This window comes from Larimichthys crocea, chromosome XXI, assembly GCF_000972845.2.
Source record: "Larimichthys crocea isolate SSNF chromosome XXI, L_crocea_2.0, whole genome shotgun sequence".
Classification (NCBI taxonomy): domain Eukaryota; kingdom Metazoa; phylum Chordata; class Actinopteri; family Sciaenidae; genus Larimichthys; species Larimichthys crocea.
In genome coordinates this window covers 852068-869399 of record NC_040031.1, presented here as the reverse complement: position 1 = coordinate 869399, position 17332 = coordinate 852068, and the positions used below count along the sequence as shown (strand labels likewise).

The window sequence follows — 17332 nt, the reverse complement described above, 5'->3', positions numbered from 1 at the left end:
TGACTACTTTGCATATTTTAGTCTATATGACTAGATATGACCAGATATATCTTTTGCTTTGAAAACTAATAACCACAGCTGTATGGTGATGTTCAGTACAGTGAAAGCTGATATGGCACAGAGTTAGCACACAGTAATAACAGCCCTGCAATGCTTCATTATTCTGGGTTTTAACCTGTGACTGCGGTCCAGAGAGGAAACTTCTATCCCAGATGAGCTCATCACTCTTCTGAAGAACAGCGGCATCCAGAGGATATTTTCCACTGGCAGGCCGACCAGAACTGACGCTCAAACACACTCTGTTCCTCCGCCTTTTTTTTTCAGAGTGCCATTAGCCTCTTGGCATACGGTTCACTCTGCGTTATGGAGTTTGTCCCTATCAGCACCTGCTTGCCTGCCAAAATCTGCCCTTGGCCCCTACAGCGGCCAAACAAAGGTCTTTAAGTAGCGGAGGGTCGAGGCAGGACGAACACATGAAAGTTGAAGAGCGCCGGTGGCTCTCAGAGAGACGAAACACGAGCTCGTGTTTTTCCAAAACAAAATTATGGAAGACAGAATGGAAGTGGGAGAGATTTGATGCGGTGTGTGTGTGTGTGTGTGTGTGTGTGTGTGTGTGTGTGTGTGTGTGCACGTGTGTGCATGTGTATGTGCAAAGGAAGTCAAACCAGTTGGCTGTCAGCTCCATTTGGCTCCTGTCACCCTCTCTCCATTTCTCATAGAGAGACATAAGGAAGGCCTCAGCATGACCAGTTCCCAGAATGCCCCTCTGCAGTTTCCAATGGCAGCCATTCATCTCCCCTCTCAACTCCACCGCACCCCTCCTCACCCTCTCACCACTCCCCTGAGCCCTCATTTAAATCCATTTAAACCCTCTGATATGACTGGGATCAAGTGTCCTGTGCAGCCCGACAGGGAGAGCAAGGCACTCTGATTGCTGAGGTGGAGGGTTTGATTCCCACAGGGGCTGCAAATATCTGCACTTAAAGTGCTGCAAGGTGCTTCACGCAGGAAATGTCAAATGATACGTACTGTAGCAGCACCTCTTGTGTTACAGGGAGAATGTTCCATCTCATTCTAAGCAACAAGACAATAAAAAGGTTGTAATATATATATTCATGTCTAAGATACAACAGCCTGCCTTTATTTTGAAGAGTTTACAGTCAACGGTGCCTTGCTCAAGGGCAATCTTTTTTGAGCAGCGAGAGCGGGATTTGGTTAGTTTAACACACCAACTGTGTGACATCACTCATTTCATTGCTTTTTTTGTTTGTAGGGCTATCTAGCTGTATCCAGAGACATTTTGCCAACTGTTGATAAAATTGATAAAAAAAAACAAACGGAGGGGTTCCAAACTCATTTGTGTTTGTGAATTGGTCCGGTGAGGCCAGGCTAACCATTACCTAAAGAAGAAAAACACACATACACACACACACACTCACACACACACACACACACACACACACACACACACACACACATATATATATCTCTATATATATATATATATATATATATTTAATTGGAAACATTATTGGTCTGATGTTGCTCAATGATTTTGTAAGATGAGATTTATTTTTTTATATTACCTTATTTTCCTCAGGTTTAGTGAGAGAATTGGCATAATTTAATTAATGATAACAATTTATATTCTATCTTAATTTAGAACAGGAACTATTTTATGGTACACCTTGCCTGCAACATACAATGTTCTTCCATTCTGCTTAATAACAGCAGGACTAACACAAAGTAAGGATGTCTTAAACTGTTTTTAAAACATGGCAACACTTTTTTTTAAAACACATTGATGAAGGTGTGTTGTTTCAGGTACAGGTAAGAAGATAAATATCATCCAGGAATAGACGAATATAACCAAAATGCACTGAACAATAAAAACTATGAGGCCAAATACAGGTGACAAAAGGGTAAACATACTTGCATACAGTAGCAGTAGAAAATAAAATAAGCACATTTACTAAAGTGTCCTTATTGAAATACTTTCTGCTACTTTATTACTTTATCTGCTACATTTATTGAATATATTTACTTACTTTCTAGCTTCAGATAACAAATAAGATAACAAATAAATTCTATTCTATCTTCTATGCCCATTGAAACGGGACTGTTTCTAAGGGCTTCTACAGGCATGTATGGCTGGGCCTGCTACAGATGTAGCAACTCAAAAATTCCTGTGTTTCCATGATGGGTCCGCGGCTGGTCCGTGACTGGTCCTTGACTGGTCCTTGACTGGTCCTTGGCAGGTCTGTGATGGAAATGTGATCCCCCGCGATGACATAGTAATATTCTGGTAATTAAAAATAACAAACAAGAACTCTGCTTGTATCAGCAGCTCTGACATGGCAGCCCCGTTTGATGGACCGTTTCTTTTTTGTAAGTTTTTTTTTTAAGGGCTATATCTGTTTGATGCTTTCTGAAGCCTATGAAACACACTCATTTTCTGAGTATTTTTTCCTCGGACCGCCATAGCGGTCATATTGATGGCTACATATGAACAGCTGTTATAGACCAGTATGTCCAGCTGTGGCTTTTACTACATGCAGATCAGGAGCGAGCAAGAAGAGAGAGAGTGCGCGAGCGCGAGAGAAGAGACGCATCAGTAATTATGTAAGGACAGAATAGCCTAGATATTGTTGATTTAGTAAACAGTGACATGTTAGATATGAACACCATAAATATTCACCTTCCTTTATGACTATTGAATAATAACATAACCTTATAAATCTGTTGGCTGCTGGAACTTGGCTGGAAGACGGCTGCCATTCAGCTGGCTTTCAGCTTGAAGGGGAACCTTTGAGTTGCTACTACTGTAGATGTACACATGCAGTAGAATTTCCCTTCAGGGATTAATAAAGTATCTCTAAGAACCGAGCTCAGGAGCCAGGCTGGGCCAGAATCGAATACAGCGGCTGAAAACAAAAAACAGCAAGAATACCACCTCAGCAAGCTACTGTATTCCCTGTCAAACTGACTACTGATGGTTTGGTCCTAGAAGACAGATGCTGACATTAACTCATAGCACTACTTGCACTGCAGTGGGGGTGTAATCAAGCAGCAACCTCTGTGGCTGTGAAAGGAAGCCTATGTGGAAGTGACAAAAACTGCAGTTCCTCAAACGGCCACTTGAGGCAAACAAAGTAAAAAGTAATATTAGCTGGCTGCTATGTCTTGTGTGAACTACGTTTTTAGTTGCATGACTTTTACTTGTATAAATTGTTTCTACCCTGTGGTATTACTACTTTAAAGTAAAGTAAAAGCTGTGTTCTTCTTCCACCACTGTACAGCAGGAAGCTAAGATGCTACAAGAACATGCTCTCACAGTCCTAACTGTCCACATGCTAAACACGCTTTTTGTTAATTAAATCAAATATTTTCTTTGATTTTCTCAATGAGTCTTCATCAAAACATGGTCATATTTCAGTTCATTGATACATTGAACTGTTTATATCATTAAAATGTTTGAGTTTCATAAAGCTCCACCTGCTGCAGTCAGTGCCCGTTGCTCTGCTCTCTGGCAGCTGAATACCTTAGATGTTCTGTAATGGTGTTTCAGGCTCTTAATCAGACATCAGCCTCAGAAAACAGCAGTGAGAGCTTTTCTTTTCCCCGGGTCAGTGGATTTAGACAAACCGCAGGATATAATCCCATTTTCCACTCACAGACGAAGCTGTGAACCCAGCAAATTTTGCCCTCTAAGTAGTGGAGGCGCCGTCCTGCCCTCTGCAGCCCGGCACTCAGCCAGAGCCGGGTGGGGGGTCCCCGGGCTCGAACCAACCAGGAACAGCAGGAACAGACCCATCAGGCTATTTGAGAGCGAGTTTAAGAGTGTGGTAGAGAGAAAAAGAGAGAGAGGGAGCAGTGTGGGGTCCAAATGATGAAAGAGAAGAAGAAGCTGTGAGAACTGGTCTGACTGCTGGAATACAGAAAGTTTTTAGAATATTTGGACTTTTTTCCTAAAGAATCTAGAATTGGACAAATGTCATGTGGACTGTAGCTCCATGGTAAAGTTTCATCATATACATTTCATAGCCAAAAATATGTGGACAGCTGAACATTACGCCCATATGTGACACTTGAACATGTCAAGACCACATGTGCTGCTCTAACAGCCTCCACTCTTCTTCCCTCTTTACTCCAGATGTTGAATCTGGCGGCGTAGATTTGCTCCCATTCAGACACAAAAGCATTAATGATGTCCAACACTGATATTCTCGGATCAGGTTTGGCTCACAGTCTGCGTTCCAGTTCATCCCAAAGGTGTTGGATGATGTGTTCGGTTGAAGTCAAGACATTGTGCAAGTTCTTCTGCATCAAACTGAGAAAAGCATTTCTTTATGGAGCTGCTTTGAGCACATGGTCGTTGCAAACTGTTAGGAGTGAGCAAGAATTTTTCTTGCATTCTGCACCACAAGTTTTTTGATCATTCATTGGAACTAAGAGACCCAAAGCCAAACAAATTAGGGCTGTCACGAAATGAGATTTTCACTACATAATTAATGTGGCCAAAAGAATTCACGATAATGATTTTACTACCTATGATATCTATTAAAAATTTAAAGAAGCTACATAAGTCTAATTTATACCATAAATGTACATGTGCATAAATGTTCCCTTCATAAAGGTTTGTTCTAATTTGGTTCATCTAACATCATTTTGTGGCCACTTTGAAAAAAGAAAGAAGGAAACCAGAAATCTAACAAAAGACATCAGAAATCTCGAGACACCAGCCTGATTAAATAAAGACAGAATAAAACATCTGTATACAACTTTAAACACTTTCTCTGGCTCAAACCTGCCCACATGTACATACACTACAGACTGTGAGGAGGAAATCCTCTGTCCTCTCTTAACAGGTGGAGTTCAGGTTGCAGCAGCCTGAGCTGCGAGCTTGATGTATTTCACAGTCTTGGTTTCTGCTGGTCGTTTTATATAAACACTGGATGTTACGACCACCAGCTGGTATCAGGTTTAATATCAAACCTGCTGCAGCTCACGTTCGCTGCACCTCAGGGAGCCACAGGCCTGGTATGGTATGGTATGGGGGGTGGGTAACCTGAGTGGGTGTGGAGAATCAGGCTGCATGCTCAGGTGTGTTTTGACTGAGAGAAAAGCTGTGATGATTCCAGGTTCTCCATATTTCCTTTTGAAATTTTCCTCCTTAATGTGGGCAGCTGGTGATGCTCATCGATGCGCTAAAGAGCAGTTTATGGTAGCAGATAATGAAAACAACCTCACTCATTAGTGTGTAAGTTGTCTTTTCTAATTGTCAAATTTCAGATTTTAGTCCACTATGCACTTGATCCTGCATGAGTCAATATAATCCGGACCATAGACAGTATAAGATATGGACGTCATATCAATGATGTCATCTACAGGTTTCTGAAGAGCCATTGTGAAGCTCAGAGATTGGGGGCTCTGGCCGTTACTATCTTGGCAGCCCTGCCTTTGCCACCTCCCGGCTAATCTAAAAATTAGCAAAGATGTGGATCAATAGTGGACCTGAGGAGGCCTGAATGAAGTCTGGGTGTTCAAACAATCCGCCTGTATCTACCATTCAATCAAAATGACCATGCTGTTCCTTTAAGCCTTAATATAATAAGAACAGGTGTTATAAATCACCCCCAGTATATTTGTCATGAACAGGGAAATTAGCTATAAAGACCAAAACCATTTTGTATCAGACTGTAAACATGTTTTTTCTGCTGAAGTTGGAAGTTGGGGCTTATGGAGATTTTGTTCTGAAGCCAGCCTTAAGTGGAAGTTCAAAAAGTTGCAGTTTTTAGGACTTCGCATGGCCACTCCACTTAATTTCAGAACAATATTGGGTTAATGTTGGTTAATTATACCAATGGCTAGAAAACCATCAAACAGGAGGATGGTTTTGCTTTAGTTATATCCAACAGTAAGAATTACACCAATACTGCATCAAAGCAGCGTTGGTACTGGGTAAGTTAACTTTATTAACAGTATTGGACTTCCAGGGTACTGGGTCTCGCCCAGTGCCAGCTGTTATTGGCTCCACTCCCCTGCGACCCTGATAAGGATAAGCGGTTATGGAAAATGGATGAATGGATTTATACATTTTATTCGATAGGCACAAACACCAAAAACGTAGAAATGACAGAACAATTAATAAAAGTAGCAGCATGGGAGAATGGAAATGATGTGTTAGCAGGGTGGGGAGCAGTAAAACTTTACCTGCAGACAAAAAAGAGGCAAAAGTTTCATATAATAGTTTCATATAAGTGATTTATAAATGGCTTTCTTTGTACATATGTTTGCTATTCAGATCAGCATGTACATGATAGTTTGATCTTTGCGCCGCATTCTGTTATCAGGATTATTGTATTTCTTTGACAATTCATTTTCCATTCAGTCTCTTAAGATAAGTTGTTTCTGAGTGTAAATTTTCTGAATCTGCTTCAGTTTTGTCTTAATTTAATGTAGACACCATTAAAGTCTAAAATTAGTGTTTTTCTGTAGTATTTATGCCAGACTTTCCCTCGTACTTTGCCAGTGTTTTGGGTTCCCAGGGCTACTGTGGAGAGATTGGTCTACCACATTGAGTCTGATGTAGAAAACAAGACTTCCAGGTCGCGACGTCCCATTCAGTAACATGGCAGGATCGTTTGTCCCCATGGGAGTAACCCCCACGGACACTTCCCTCAGGTCCTCAGGCTGGCTGCTGTCCCTGTCCTGCAGTGTCCCAGCCTGCAGCCTGTGGGGGGTGGAGGGTAGAAGCAGTGTCAGAGGTGGAAGTGGATGAAGTTTCCAGATGCCCCACCAGTGTTTGGACTGCTGACACTGCAGCTCCAGTCTGTATTTGTGCACTCAAGTCCACAATTTATGGTTTATTGTGTTGGTTTGACTTCAGGACGTCACCTGCTCTCATCTGGACTTTAGATTCTCTGGTATCATTTGATTTGGCTACATGTAAAACCCTCAATATTCACATAATGTACCTGGACCGCACCTTATGATTACTTTGTTTATTGATGAATTTTTTTATTGGGTTCCCTGTAGGGTTGCTCTCTCTACTCAGAGTTTCCACACTTCCTTAAACATCAAATTCCTTCCTTTGAAGCACTTTCAAGACACAATATAAGGACCCAACATGGCATTGTTTGAGACATGGATCAGGTTTAATTACTGTTACAACACAGAGAGTTTTTTTAGTGAGAACTTGCGTGAAACACAATGACACAGGAGACGCACATGCAGATGACTAACGTTTAGTAGAAAAAAAATAAGAACAACTTTTATCTTTTTATTATCTATTAATGTCTATGTTCAAAACCTTTGCGGGAACCATGTCTACTATCACTATCTAATAAAGGTATAAATGCCCCACAAAAATCCATCAATTCCTAAAAGTCTATAAAATAGCAAACAAGAGTTAGAGAATAGCCATCACAACTTCCCAGAGCCCAAAATGATGTCATCACAAAGTCAGTCTGTGAAACACAGAGATATTCTGTTAACACTGATATTAAGGAGAGAAATCCTCATGTTTCAGAAGCTGGAACCAGTGAATATTTGAAGGGTTGATTTGAAACTTTTTAAATTATTATCCTATATCCCTTAACGTTCAGTCATGCTCCTCCTTTATTACAAGAGTGAAGTCCTCCATGTGGACTGGATTAAAAAACAGCAGCCACAAAACTTTACACAAAACAACATCGTTGTAGAATACAGATGGTACGGGGTACTGGGGGTAAGGGTCATTTGATTTGAAAATGCTGAAACTTTGAAAATGTTTTGAGATGTTTAAAGTAATCAAAAAGTTTTTATTTGTACAAAAATTGACATGTAATTTGTATTCAATAACTGACTATATTTCAAAGTAATCTGACCTAACACTGTATGTTTATGTATGTCAGTATGTGTGAGTCTTTCTTCTCTTCGTGCTTCTCATTTAACATTTTTTTCATTGTATGAAAAAAAGTTTAATTGTTGCTAATTACTTTTCAGACTACTCAGTTTTCCCCCTGAATTGATAATTGATGACAAATGTATTAACTCTATGTGTGTATAGTTCATATTCTCATTTGTGTCCTCTTGCATTATGTTGGTGAAGAAAAATACTGAAATTAAAGTGTAATTGAATAATAATGAACTGTTAATTCAGTATATTTGTGTTCTGAGTGTATGAAAAGGATGTATATCATCTATCTATCTATACTTTGCACAAGTATAGGCCTGCGTTTGTGCTTCTGTGTGACCTCTGACCTGCTTACTGGGGGACATTGCCTCAGTACAACAACAGGTGTCTGTCCATCTGTGAAACACATAACAGCGCTGATTCACTCTAAACTCAGGAAATACTCATTCTGATAGATTAATTTACTGCTTATTTCATTCAGTTATACCATTTATAATAATTCATACAACAAGGCATTTATATCACCAAATTAACTAGAGGAACAGGATGAAGTAGTAAGTAAGCAACAGTGTTTCCTTACTAAACGTTATGCTATAAAAAGGCAACACCATGTATAATTATGTGTACTTTATGTCACAAAGACAATAAAGAATCACTTTGTGAGGATATATCAGTTCATCACTGATAATGTTGATTTTATAGCAGAGGATATGGGAAGACAGAAAAATCCACTTATTAAGAATAATCATAAACAAGATGACTCTTTTAATCTGCAGTGCCTATTTGTCACAGTAGTTTCATTGATTATTTAAATTGATATTATGTTTGTTATTGGGAACCAGTAGTGTATTGTAACTGAGTACATTTACTTAGGTAGTGTAGATACAGATTTGAGATAATTACTTTACTTCACATTTTATGCTACTTTGCACTACTCCAGTACATTTAAGTGGGGAATGCACTTTTAATTCCAATACATTTATTTCACAGCTAAAGTTACTGGTTATATTTCATTATTATTATTATTATTACATATAAAACATAATATTTGTTTATAAAATAAGATGCATTTTTATAGATAACTGCCCATCAGTATAATAAATTGTTGAATAATCCCCACACTAAATTGATTCTTGCATCATGAAATATTGATACCTGCACAGTGGTCCCTCATTTATCGCGGGGGATACGTTCTAAAAATAAGTAATAAGTAGTTAGCTTTATTTTTTACAATTATTATACATGTTTTAAGGCCGTAAAACCCCTAACCACACACTTTAATACACTTTTCTCGCATTAACATTTTCTCACATTTCCCTCATTTAAAACACTTTTAAAGTTCAAACTTTCGCAGATTTAACAATAATAAGTACAATAATACTGTATTAGTAAATTAAAACCGTATTTCACAGTTCCTCTGACGGTGCCTCTTTGTCTAGTCTTTGTACAGTACTCCCTTAGCCAATCAGGACGCCGAGCACAGTGCGCGTTCATACTGTACAGTACACTGTAAAAAAAAAGCAGCGAGTGAAACAGCGCCTCTCTGGGTTGTAACGGCTGCTAAACCTCTGTCAATGCGAGTGGTCAGAAAGGGTAGCGCACTCGTCCGGTCGAGAGGTGATCACGTCGAAAAGAAGTGGAGAAGAAGCCCAGGTGAGGTGAACACCTGCGGAGTAATAAAAAAGAAAGAAGTGGCCGTTAAGTAACTGCGAACGCAATGGAAAAACGACTGGGAAGCGGAGTCTGTTGCATTTAAGCCTTAAGATGAGTAACTTATAGTAAATATACAAATAAAATAACCGAGATAGTTAGCTAGCGCTGGCTAGCGAGACAGGCTCAGCTAGCAGCAACCAGACCGCCACAAAGCAGCAGGTCCGGGCGGGATGTTCCGATGTGGACACGGACCATTACACCTCCAAGAAGGACAGAACAGCCTCTTCAAATGACGTGAGTCAAACACAAACCTCCTGTCTGTCTGCTTCTCGTTTTTTACTGCTACTCAAATTTCCCGCCATTGCACTTGTGTATTTACTGGCTGGATATTTACTCCCTAAGAAGTACTTGAGTAAATGTACTCAGTTACTTTCCACCACTGGCTGTAAGTGTGTCTCAGTCCAATTTAACATATTATCTCTTAATGAAATACTATGTGGCGTCTGTGATAGTTTGTTACCTGTATTAAAGGTCTGCTTATTCCTGTAAGACTTTGCTGTAATACCAATGGCCATTTAACGTGAAACAGTAGGTAAACACAGGTGTTTACAATGACACTAATTAAGGTCTAGGTCCGTTTATTGTAGCAGAGACTTCCCAGTGAGCTGACATGCAGCACTCTGACTCTGTTTGAGCTGAGTGGAACTGAGCCTTAATTAATATCATTGGTAACACCTGTGGCTGCTGTGAAAAAGGTCTTTTGTAAAAAGAGCATAATTAGTAAGCAAAGAATTCTAAAGATTTGTCCTCAAAACAAAAACTAAATATACAAAGACTAGGATTTGTGTGTTTAGACTTTGATGCAAGTTAAAAGGAAATGAATTTCAACATTGTACTCATGCACATGTTTCAGACTAATAAATGCCTTACTGTAATACAATGCTGTTAGACACAACACTATGCAACACATTAACACTAACTTTTAAAAGTGGTTTCCAGGCAACTAGGCGTCAGATTATTGTTGCTGAAACTGAAAATATGGTCACCTATCATACTATGCAGCTTAATAATGAAAATATGACATAAAAGAATGTGTGCCATTGTGAAGCCCAAAATGCGGTGGCTCTGGCTGCCGCTATTTTGGCAGTCTTGCCTCCAGCAGCTTCCAGCTAATTAAAAAAAAAAACGGGCAAAGGGTGGATCATAGGTGGAGCTGAGGCAGGTTGCTTCCTGTGAGGGCACTCCTCATATATTTGAATGTGTGATTTCTATAAAAAGTCAGTACATTTGTTATGAACAAATTAAATTATAGAGACCAAAGTCGTTTTTGTAAACATATTTATTTCTGCTGTGAAAAAGTTGGACATTCTGTGGACGATCAAGGAACTGCAGTTTTTGTGTGTTGGCTTCATTTCACAGCCACAGTTACCGCTTGAAGTAAACACACCAACATGTGCAGACAAACAAAATCGTCGACAACTAATTTAGAAGCCAACGCATCGTTTTTTTTTTGTTTTTTTAACTTTGCTTTTCTCTCGAAACTGCGGCTCCAGCTTCCACTGCCGCGTCTGCCTTTCTGTCACACACATACACACACACACGCCCCTACACACATGTGCAGTAGTGGTAATCGGCGTCAGGCCTGACTGTACCGTAAATGATACCATAACACAGACCCTCCAGGAATTCACGATGTTGCGATTTACAACTTCAATGCAACTTCAGTGAATCCCCGTGAATTCAGGGTGGTGTTGCAATTTTAGCCAATCACGCGATTTTTCCGCAACTTCCGCACAATCTGCCCGGGGGATTCAACTTGGCAGGTCAGGGACGGCCGCGCGATGCGGGAGGATCCCCTCGCGGGGCGTATTTCCTTCGCAGCGGCTCTGGGTTTGGCATAGAAAGACTCGGGGGCAAAGGTGGCTCACGGCTCCGTCCGCGAGCTTTACAGCGCCTACCTGCCCCTCTCTAGCACAGTCAATTTACGTATGATCCGATTAGTCGACTAATCGAAAAAATAATCTGTGATTAGTCGACTATCAAAATAATCGTTTGTGGCAGCCCTAGTATATGTTAACAAAAGATGCCACTGGAAACTAAAGGTCAAGAACTGGTTGCCAGTTTCTGTCAACGTCGTCCTAAGAATCCTTACTGTTGAGCCGACAGCCATGCAGTTATTCAGCTGTTTTATTCAAGATTTGTAGTTTTCAGGTAGTAGTAGATTCATAGATAGTAGATTCATTTTGAGCTTGTATAGTTTTGTTTGTCAGTGTTCTCCGGTCTACGAAGTTCTCTCGTGGAAAGCATTGGGAATTCCTCGAACTCATTTGTCTTCATCACTGAGACATGCCGTTTCCACACAGACACATTCTGCATTATAAATCATACGTTGATGATGTTTTGTCTCTGCTCTCTCAGGCTAACGGATGGGGGGGGTCGGCCTTAAGTTACAGGTTACTTCCTATGGCCCCCTGCTCTCCAGATCAGGCTGCTTTCTGTGAAGAACAGCTGTAATTGCCCCAATTATCACAGTGTCACAGACTCCAGGTTCAGGCTTCAGGGCCTGCAGAGGTGTCTCCTGTTCACACAGTTTTATAGATGATGTGTGTGAACAACAGGGATGTTCTGGTGGTTCACCAAACTTGAATACTCGTGATCCTGAAATGTTGCTATTAGAGCTAAAATATAGTAATATTACTTCACACCTTTGGCATCTGTTGATATAAAAGTCTCATTATAAGGTAAAAAAACACACACTGGACCTTTAAGACATTAGGCTGAACAAAATTCTTCGTAGTTTCTGTTTTATCTGACTGTTTACAGTGTTTGAACCTTAAGTCCCTTGTCACACCGGAGACGTTACGGCCGCGTTACGGCTGCGCCGCGATCACCCTAGCAGATAGCCGCCAGTCTAGTCAATGAGAGCACTCACACAGGGCGCGTCTCAGAAGCGTCTCTCCGCGCCACGGCGCGAGCATTCCGTAGCATTTCTATTTTTGACGCGAGCCGCTGCTAAACCTCGTAAATTTCAACAGAGCACTGCGCACCAGACAGGAAATCCGACACAGAATCAACGTAATAAACTTCTGCCCCCTTTCAAAATAAAACACAATACGCAGTTTATGTAGCCTTTTACAACTTCACATCAACGTTACGTCATGACCGGTGGCACCAGGTGATCAAAGATCGATCAGAGGGTCTCAACATGAACGACGAGAGACTAATTGTTGAAGTGGAACATAACACAATAATTTATGACACAACAGATGCTTTTTATAATCTCCTCTACGTCAGAGAAGCAAAGTCAGCTGTTTGTTGTTGTTGTTGTTTTCTTTATACACAGTTTATCGCGGGGTCTCGCGTACGTCCAGGATTCTCGCGTGATCTCACATGAATACGGCCGGCTCGCTACGCTGCCGTAACGTGGCTGACACGCATCCGGTGTGAGTTGACGCCGGGCAAAGGACGCAGCTAAAACGCGGCGCAGCCGTCACGCTGCTGTAACGCCTCCTGTGTGAGTCCCGTGTAAGTGTTATCAGTTAATGTGTGTATACAAAATAGGAGCAGTGTAGCTGTTGTCTCTTGGTGACGAGCTTGTGAATGTTCGTTGGCCCACCAGTGGGTGTGCCAGCTCTTGCAGCTCCCACCTCATCACGTCACTGATCTGCCACTCGTGTTGCTTTGATCTGCAGTGCCTCTCCAGCTCCGCGTTCCAGTAGGATATATGCTACCTTGAACTAGTGAACTTGATGTGTCACTTATCAAGGTATTTGTTGTACATGCTTTGCAATGTAATTAAAGAGGCCGGGATACCTCGCTTCTTAAAACTTTGTTTAGGCTCATCTGGTTCTTTGACAGTTTAATCTATTGCACTTTGTGGTGTTGACAGGCTACTCTAATTATTCATCACGGTTTTGACTAACACCAATATTTAAATATCATTCATTGCCACTGCACTTACTGTATGGATTTTACAGACAGAACACACAAATTAAAACACTCGACCTGCTAATTTCTGTTGCTTTGAGCTGCAAATTTAACATCTTAGTCTTTTAAACTTCAAAACTCCTGCAAGTAAAAAGAAACAGCTTCCCAACATTATGAGGAACCAACAGTGAACCGGTCAAAGGTCAGAGCCTCTCTGCCTTTAACAAATATCACAAATATTCCTGGGTCCACCAATGCTATGAAGAAACCGCCAATTAAATGAAGTGTAAATTCCTGCAGAAAGCAGCTCAGTGGCCTCAGAACATCTCTCTTCACCCAGGATGCTATTTTAAGGAGGAATCTGGTCCCGGGGCTTAGAGGGCATCCATAGCTCACATTCCCAACGAGAGGCACTGAAATCTTCAGGCTTTATTTTGGGAACACATGGTTATCCCGACTCCATATTGCAGCGCTCTGACTCCTGTTTCAGTGAGGCAACTCTCCCTCACTTCCTGCTGTTACGTCATTCATTGCCATTGCTTGATATTAAGCTTTGTGCCACACAGGCTGCAAATAAGAATGTAGCTATTCTTAAAGGATCCTTCTGGTTTATTACTATACAGGTCTCATATTCATAGGATTGTCCAAACAAATGCAACATTTCTGGTTTTGAAATTGTTTTCTATCATAAGTTTGGCTGGTGCTATTCTGATTACTCCTCGTGTCTTTATCTGCAGTGGCTTAATGACTAATGTTCAGTGTGACTACAGCAATATTTGTTTATCAGTGTGTGTTTGTGTTCAACTTGTGTCTTATTAGAGTGTGTAGATGTACTGTATGTACAGTGTGTGTTTCAGTCTGTGTGTGTGTGTGTGTGTGTGTGTGTGTTGCTCAAGAGAGAAATGCAGCTTCCTGTCTTCACCTTCACTAAACATCTTCCTCAGCAGCAGTTCTCCATATTCAGCACTGAAAATAGTTTACCACTAAGGCAGCAGACACAGACTTCACTTCATCAGCTTCTCAAACTTCACTCACTTTATTTGTAACTTTATGTCTGCTTTTCTACAGAAATGGCAGCATAAGTGACAAACACTTATATGATTTTTGCTGAATGTGATTTCAGTCTTTGTCAGGGTTATAGCTACACCCCCTCCTTTAAGTTTTCAGAGTGTTGAAGTCAAATCAGCGCTGACGTTTTGCAAACTATCATTATCAGCGGAACATTTCTTTCCGACAATGACCGTTGGGGGCACAGGGCTCATACATGGACATACTGTGTCACACACCCACTGACCAGTTACCTCAGGGAACATCTATGCCCGCATTTTAAATCAAAAAGAGTTCATCTACTCACCAGTGGAAGAGGCCCAGTGTGTCCTGAGGGTGATGCTTGTTTAGCTAGCCTACCCCTGACAACAAGCCAAGAAGTCTAGTTCATATTCAAAGAGGCGAGGGCAGTGCATTGACTGGACTACAGGGTGCAGTGTCTTGTATTGAGCATTAACTGCATAATACACTGAGGTGGAATTCTGTGCGTGTTTTGTGCTTCTTGTGTCTGCTGGTGCCTTTTGAAATACCTCATTGTTAGTGGTTGTTAAGGGGCCATGTACTGAAAGACATACAACATTTGTAGGGTTGGCTGATAACTAAAATATTATCTTTGTCTTGCGTGTATTCCCTGAGCTCCTTCAGTTTGTTCAATTAAAAGTAATGTAAAGGACAGTAATAAAATATAATAATTGTTATTATGGAAGTAATGTAAGTAATCCAATATAATTAAATAAGTAATAACAATAGTAACAACAACAGCAATAGTATTGAGGAGTAAAATAAGTAAGGAAAGTTCTCTGTGACTGCTCTTTGGCCAGTAGAAAGGCTCCTTTATGGCTAATCAAAGTTGTGCTGTGTTCAGTGTCCTCTGACAAGGATGATGGTAATACAAAGTGTTGGTGATGTTTCGCCACAGTATATAGTAACACCAGGATAAAAACAACAGTGTAAAATGAACATCTAGTGTGCCATCACAGAAAAATCCTCCAAGATGGCCGACCTGTCAGCGGGCTGCTGGCCTCGACTCTGAGTGCTTTTGGCTGTAAGAGGAGAAACCTCGACCCCCTCCTCGATGAAAAGTTCATTTAAAGCTCCGGGGCGCAGTACATATGGCTGCTCCATTTTTAAGAATCTCTCTTTTAACACTTGGCAGAGAAGTGCAGGAGAACGAGTGCTGCTCCGTGAGCTCGGGGTCGGGTTATAAATGACTCCCAGGGGCCCGCTTCCTCCTGACGAGGTCCAAGCTCTGCCGAGGGGGCCACTGGTCCGGCCGCCAGGGTCCCCAGGGGATGTCACAGTACGAGCCGTAGGATTCAGGCTGGTGAAGAGCTGAAACCCAAGCATCATTGAATATTTCATCGGCCGTGCGGAGAGTCACCGTTGTTTTGGAAATGTGAGAGTTTAGTGTCAAACACTGGACCAGAGACATGCAGGAGGACGCCAAGTTCAATGCCAACCCAGACCAGCAGCAAACAATATTTACCTTCATATGAGATACACACAGGAGAACGACTCTGGAAACTGATTAAAAATATTATCATAAAATAGTTCTGAACAAATGTTAAATGTGATCTGAATATTGAGCAAAAGCAAAAGATTGTTGCAGGATTGGTTTTATTTCTCACCAGAAAGAACAACTATAGAATTGATACATAAAACAGAATTTTGACCTGTGCATTAAAGACTTTTCAACATGGTAATGTTTGCAGTAAGTTACACGCACTTTTATATTTAATGATTCAAAGCTTTCATACAGCTTTCAAAGACACCGGTGGTGGTGATTGAGTCTCTTTAGTTGGCTTTACCTGCTTTAGTTTAAGTCACAGTTTAGTGATTTTAAACCTTCATAGTTTTAGTCGATAAAACGTTGCCACATTTTAGTAAAAATGTTTTTTTTTTGTTCAGTGTTTGTGTGTGTGAGAGAGAAATGTCTTTAATGAAGGGTGACTTGTTCTGCTGCTATTCAGTAACAAAGAACATGTTTGTTCTTCTGTTTGTATAGCCAGAATCTTTCCACTACTATAGTACTGTAGGCAGAGTCAAAAGAAAAGAGAGGTACAGGACAGCTCCTCGCTGCTCCCAGCAACAGGGTTGGCCCATCACTAGTCGGGTGGGTGTGGGTCTTAAAAATGCATCACTATACCTCTGTTTTCTCCTACTTTTTGGAGGAAAATATCATGAATGTTTTGACTGTCTCATAGCTCCTCACTTACATTTTAGTCCTAACGAACACTTTGTCATATTTCTCATTAACAAACTTAATACTACAAAAAACTTGCAATGATTTGCTCAGTGTGTACAATATCAAAATAATCCATCATTAGCCCAAACAGTTCAAAACACCAAAAACATTAAATGATTTAAGCACTCAAAAAAAAAAAAAAAAAAACACTTTTATTTTTTCATTTAACTGGTTTATCGTCAGAATTAAACAATTAATCGACTGTTTCATCTCTGGAGGTTTTGTTTATAAGCTCACATTAACATTTTAAATGCTACCGTGCTCATTTGAGTCTACTCAGTTTAAGGTTTTATAAAAGATCAGACAAAAACGTGTCAATCATTTGGAAACATGTAAATAAACACTTTAAGAGGTTTTCCCTCGACAGTTTTACTTCTGACAGGTTCGGATTAACTCCTTAACGGTCTAGTTTAGTGACGTCTTCAGAAACACTGAATCTCTCTTCAGTGTCCATGACCCTCTTATTGGACATGAACCCATTGGCTGAAAGGTTGCGACCTTTCTGGCCATTTCCTCTGTTTGGCTTTACGGAGTTGATACTTCAGAGTCAGCTGGGAATTCAC

General features: G+C 40.7%; 1 protein-coding gene and 1 long non-coding RNA gene across 8 annotated transcripts in view; one reads left to right on the top strand and one right to left on the bottom strand.

Annotated features, from left to right (window-relative positions):
- Positions 1 to 6120: 6120 nt before the first annotated feature.
- Positions 6121 to 10157, bottom strand: LOC113744179 (uncharacterized). Its single transcript, XR_003461324.1, has 3 exons — positions 10071 to 10157; positions 6525 to 6733; positions 6121 to 6213 (listed from the first exon to the last, which is right to left on the bottom strand). It is a non-coding gene; the product is annotated as an uncharacterized LOC113744179 (long non-coding RNA).
- Positions 9456 to 17332, top strand: part of cacna2d4b (calcium channel, voltage-dependent, alpha 2/delta subunit 4b) — a 113777-nt gene continuing 105900 nt past the window's right edge. For 4 of the 7 annotated variants that reach the window (XM_027272628.1, XM_027272625.1, XM_027272627.1 and 1 more), the window contains exon 1: positions 9459 to 9844. Coding sequence is in view for 1 of the 7 variants with exons in the window: in XM_027272620.1 (XP_027128421.1) it covers positions 9789 to 9844 (56 nt within the window). In the remaining 6 variants the exon portion in view is untranslated. Of the gene's footprint in view, positions 9845 to 17332 lie in introns of all 7 variants that reach the window. The other 3 variants (XM_027272620.1, XM_027272621.1, XM_027272622.1) reach the window with 1 other exon arrangement.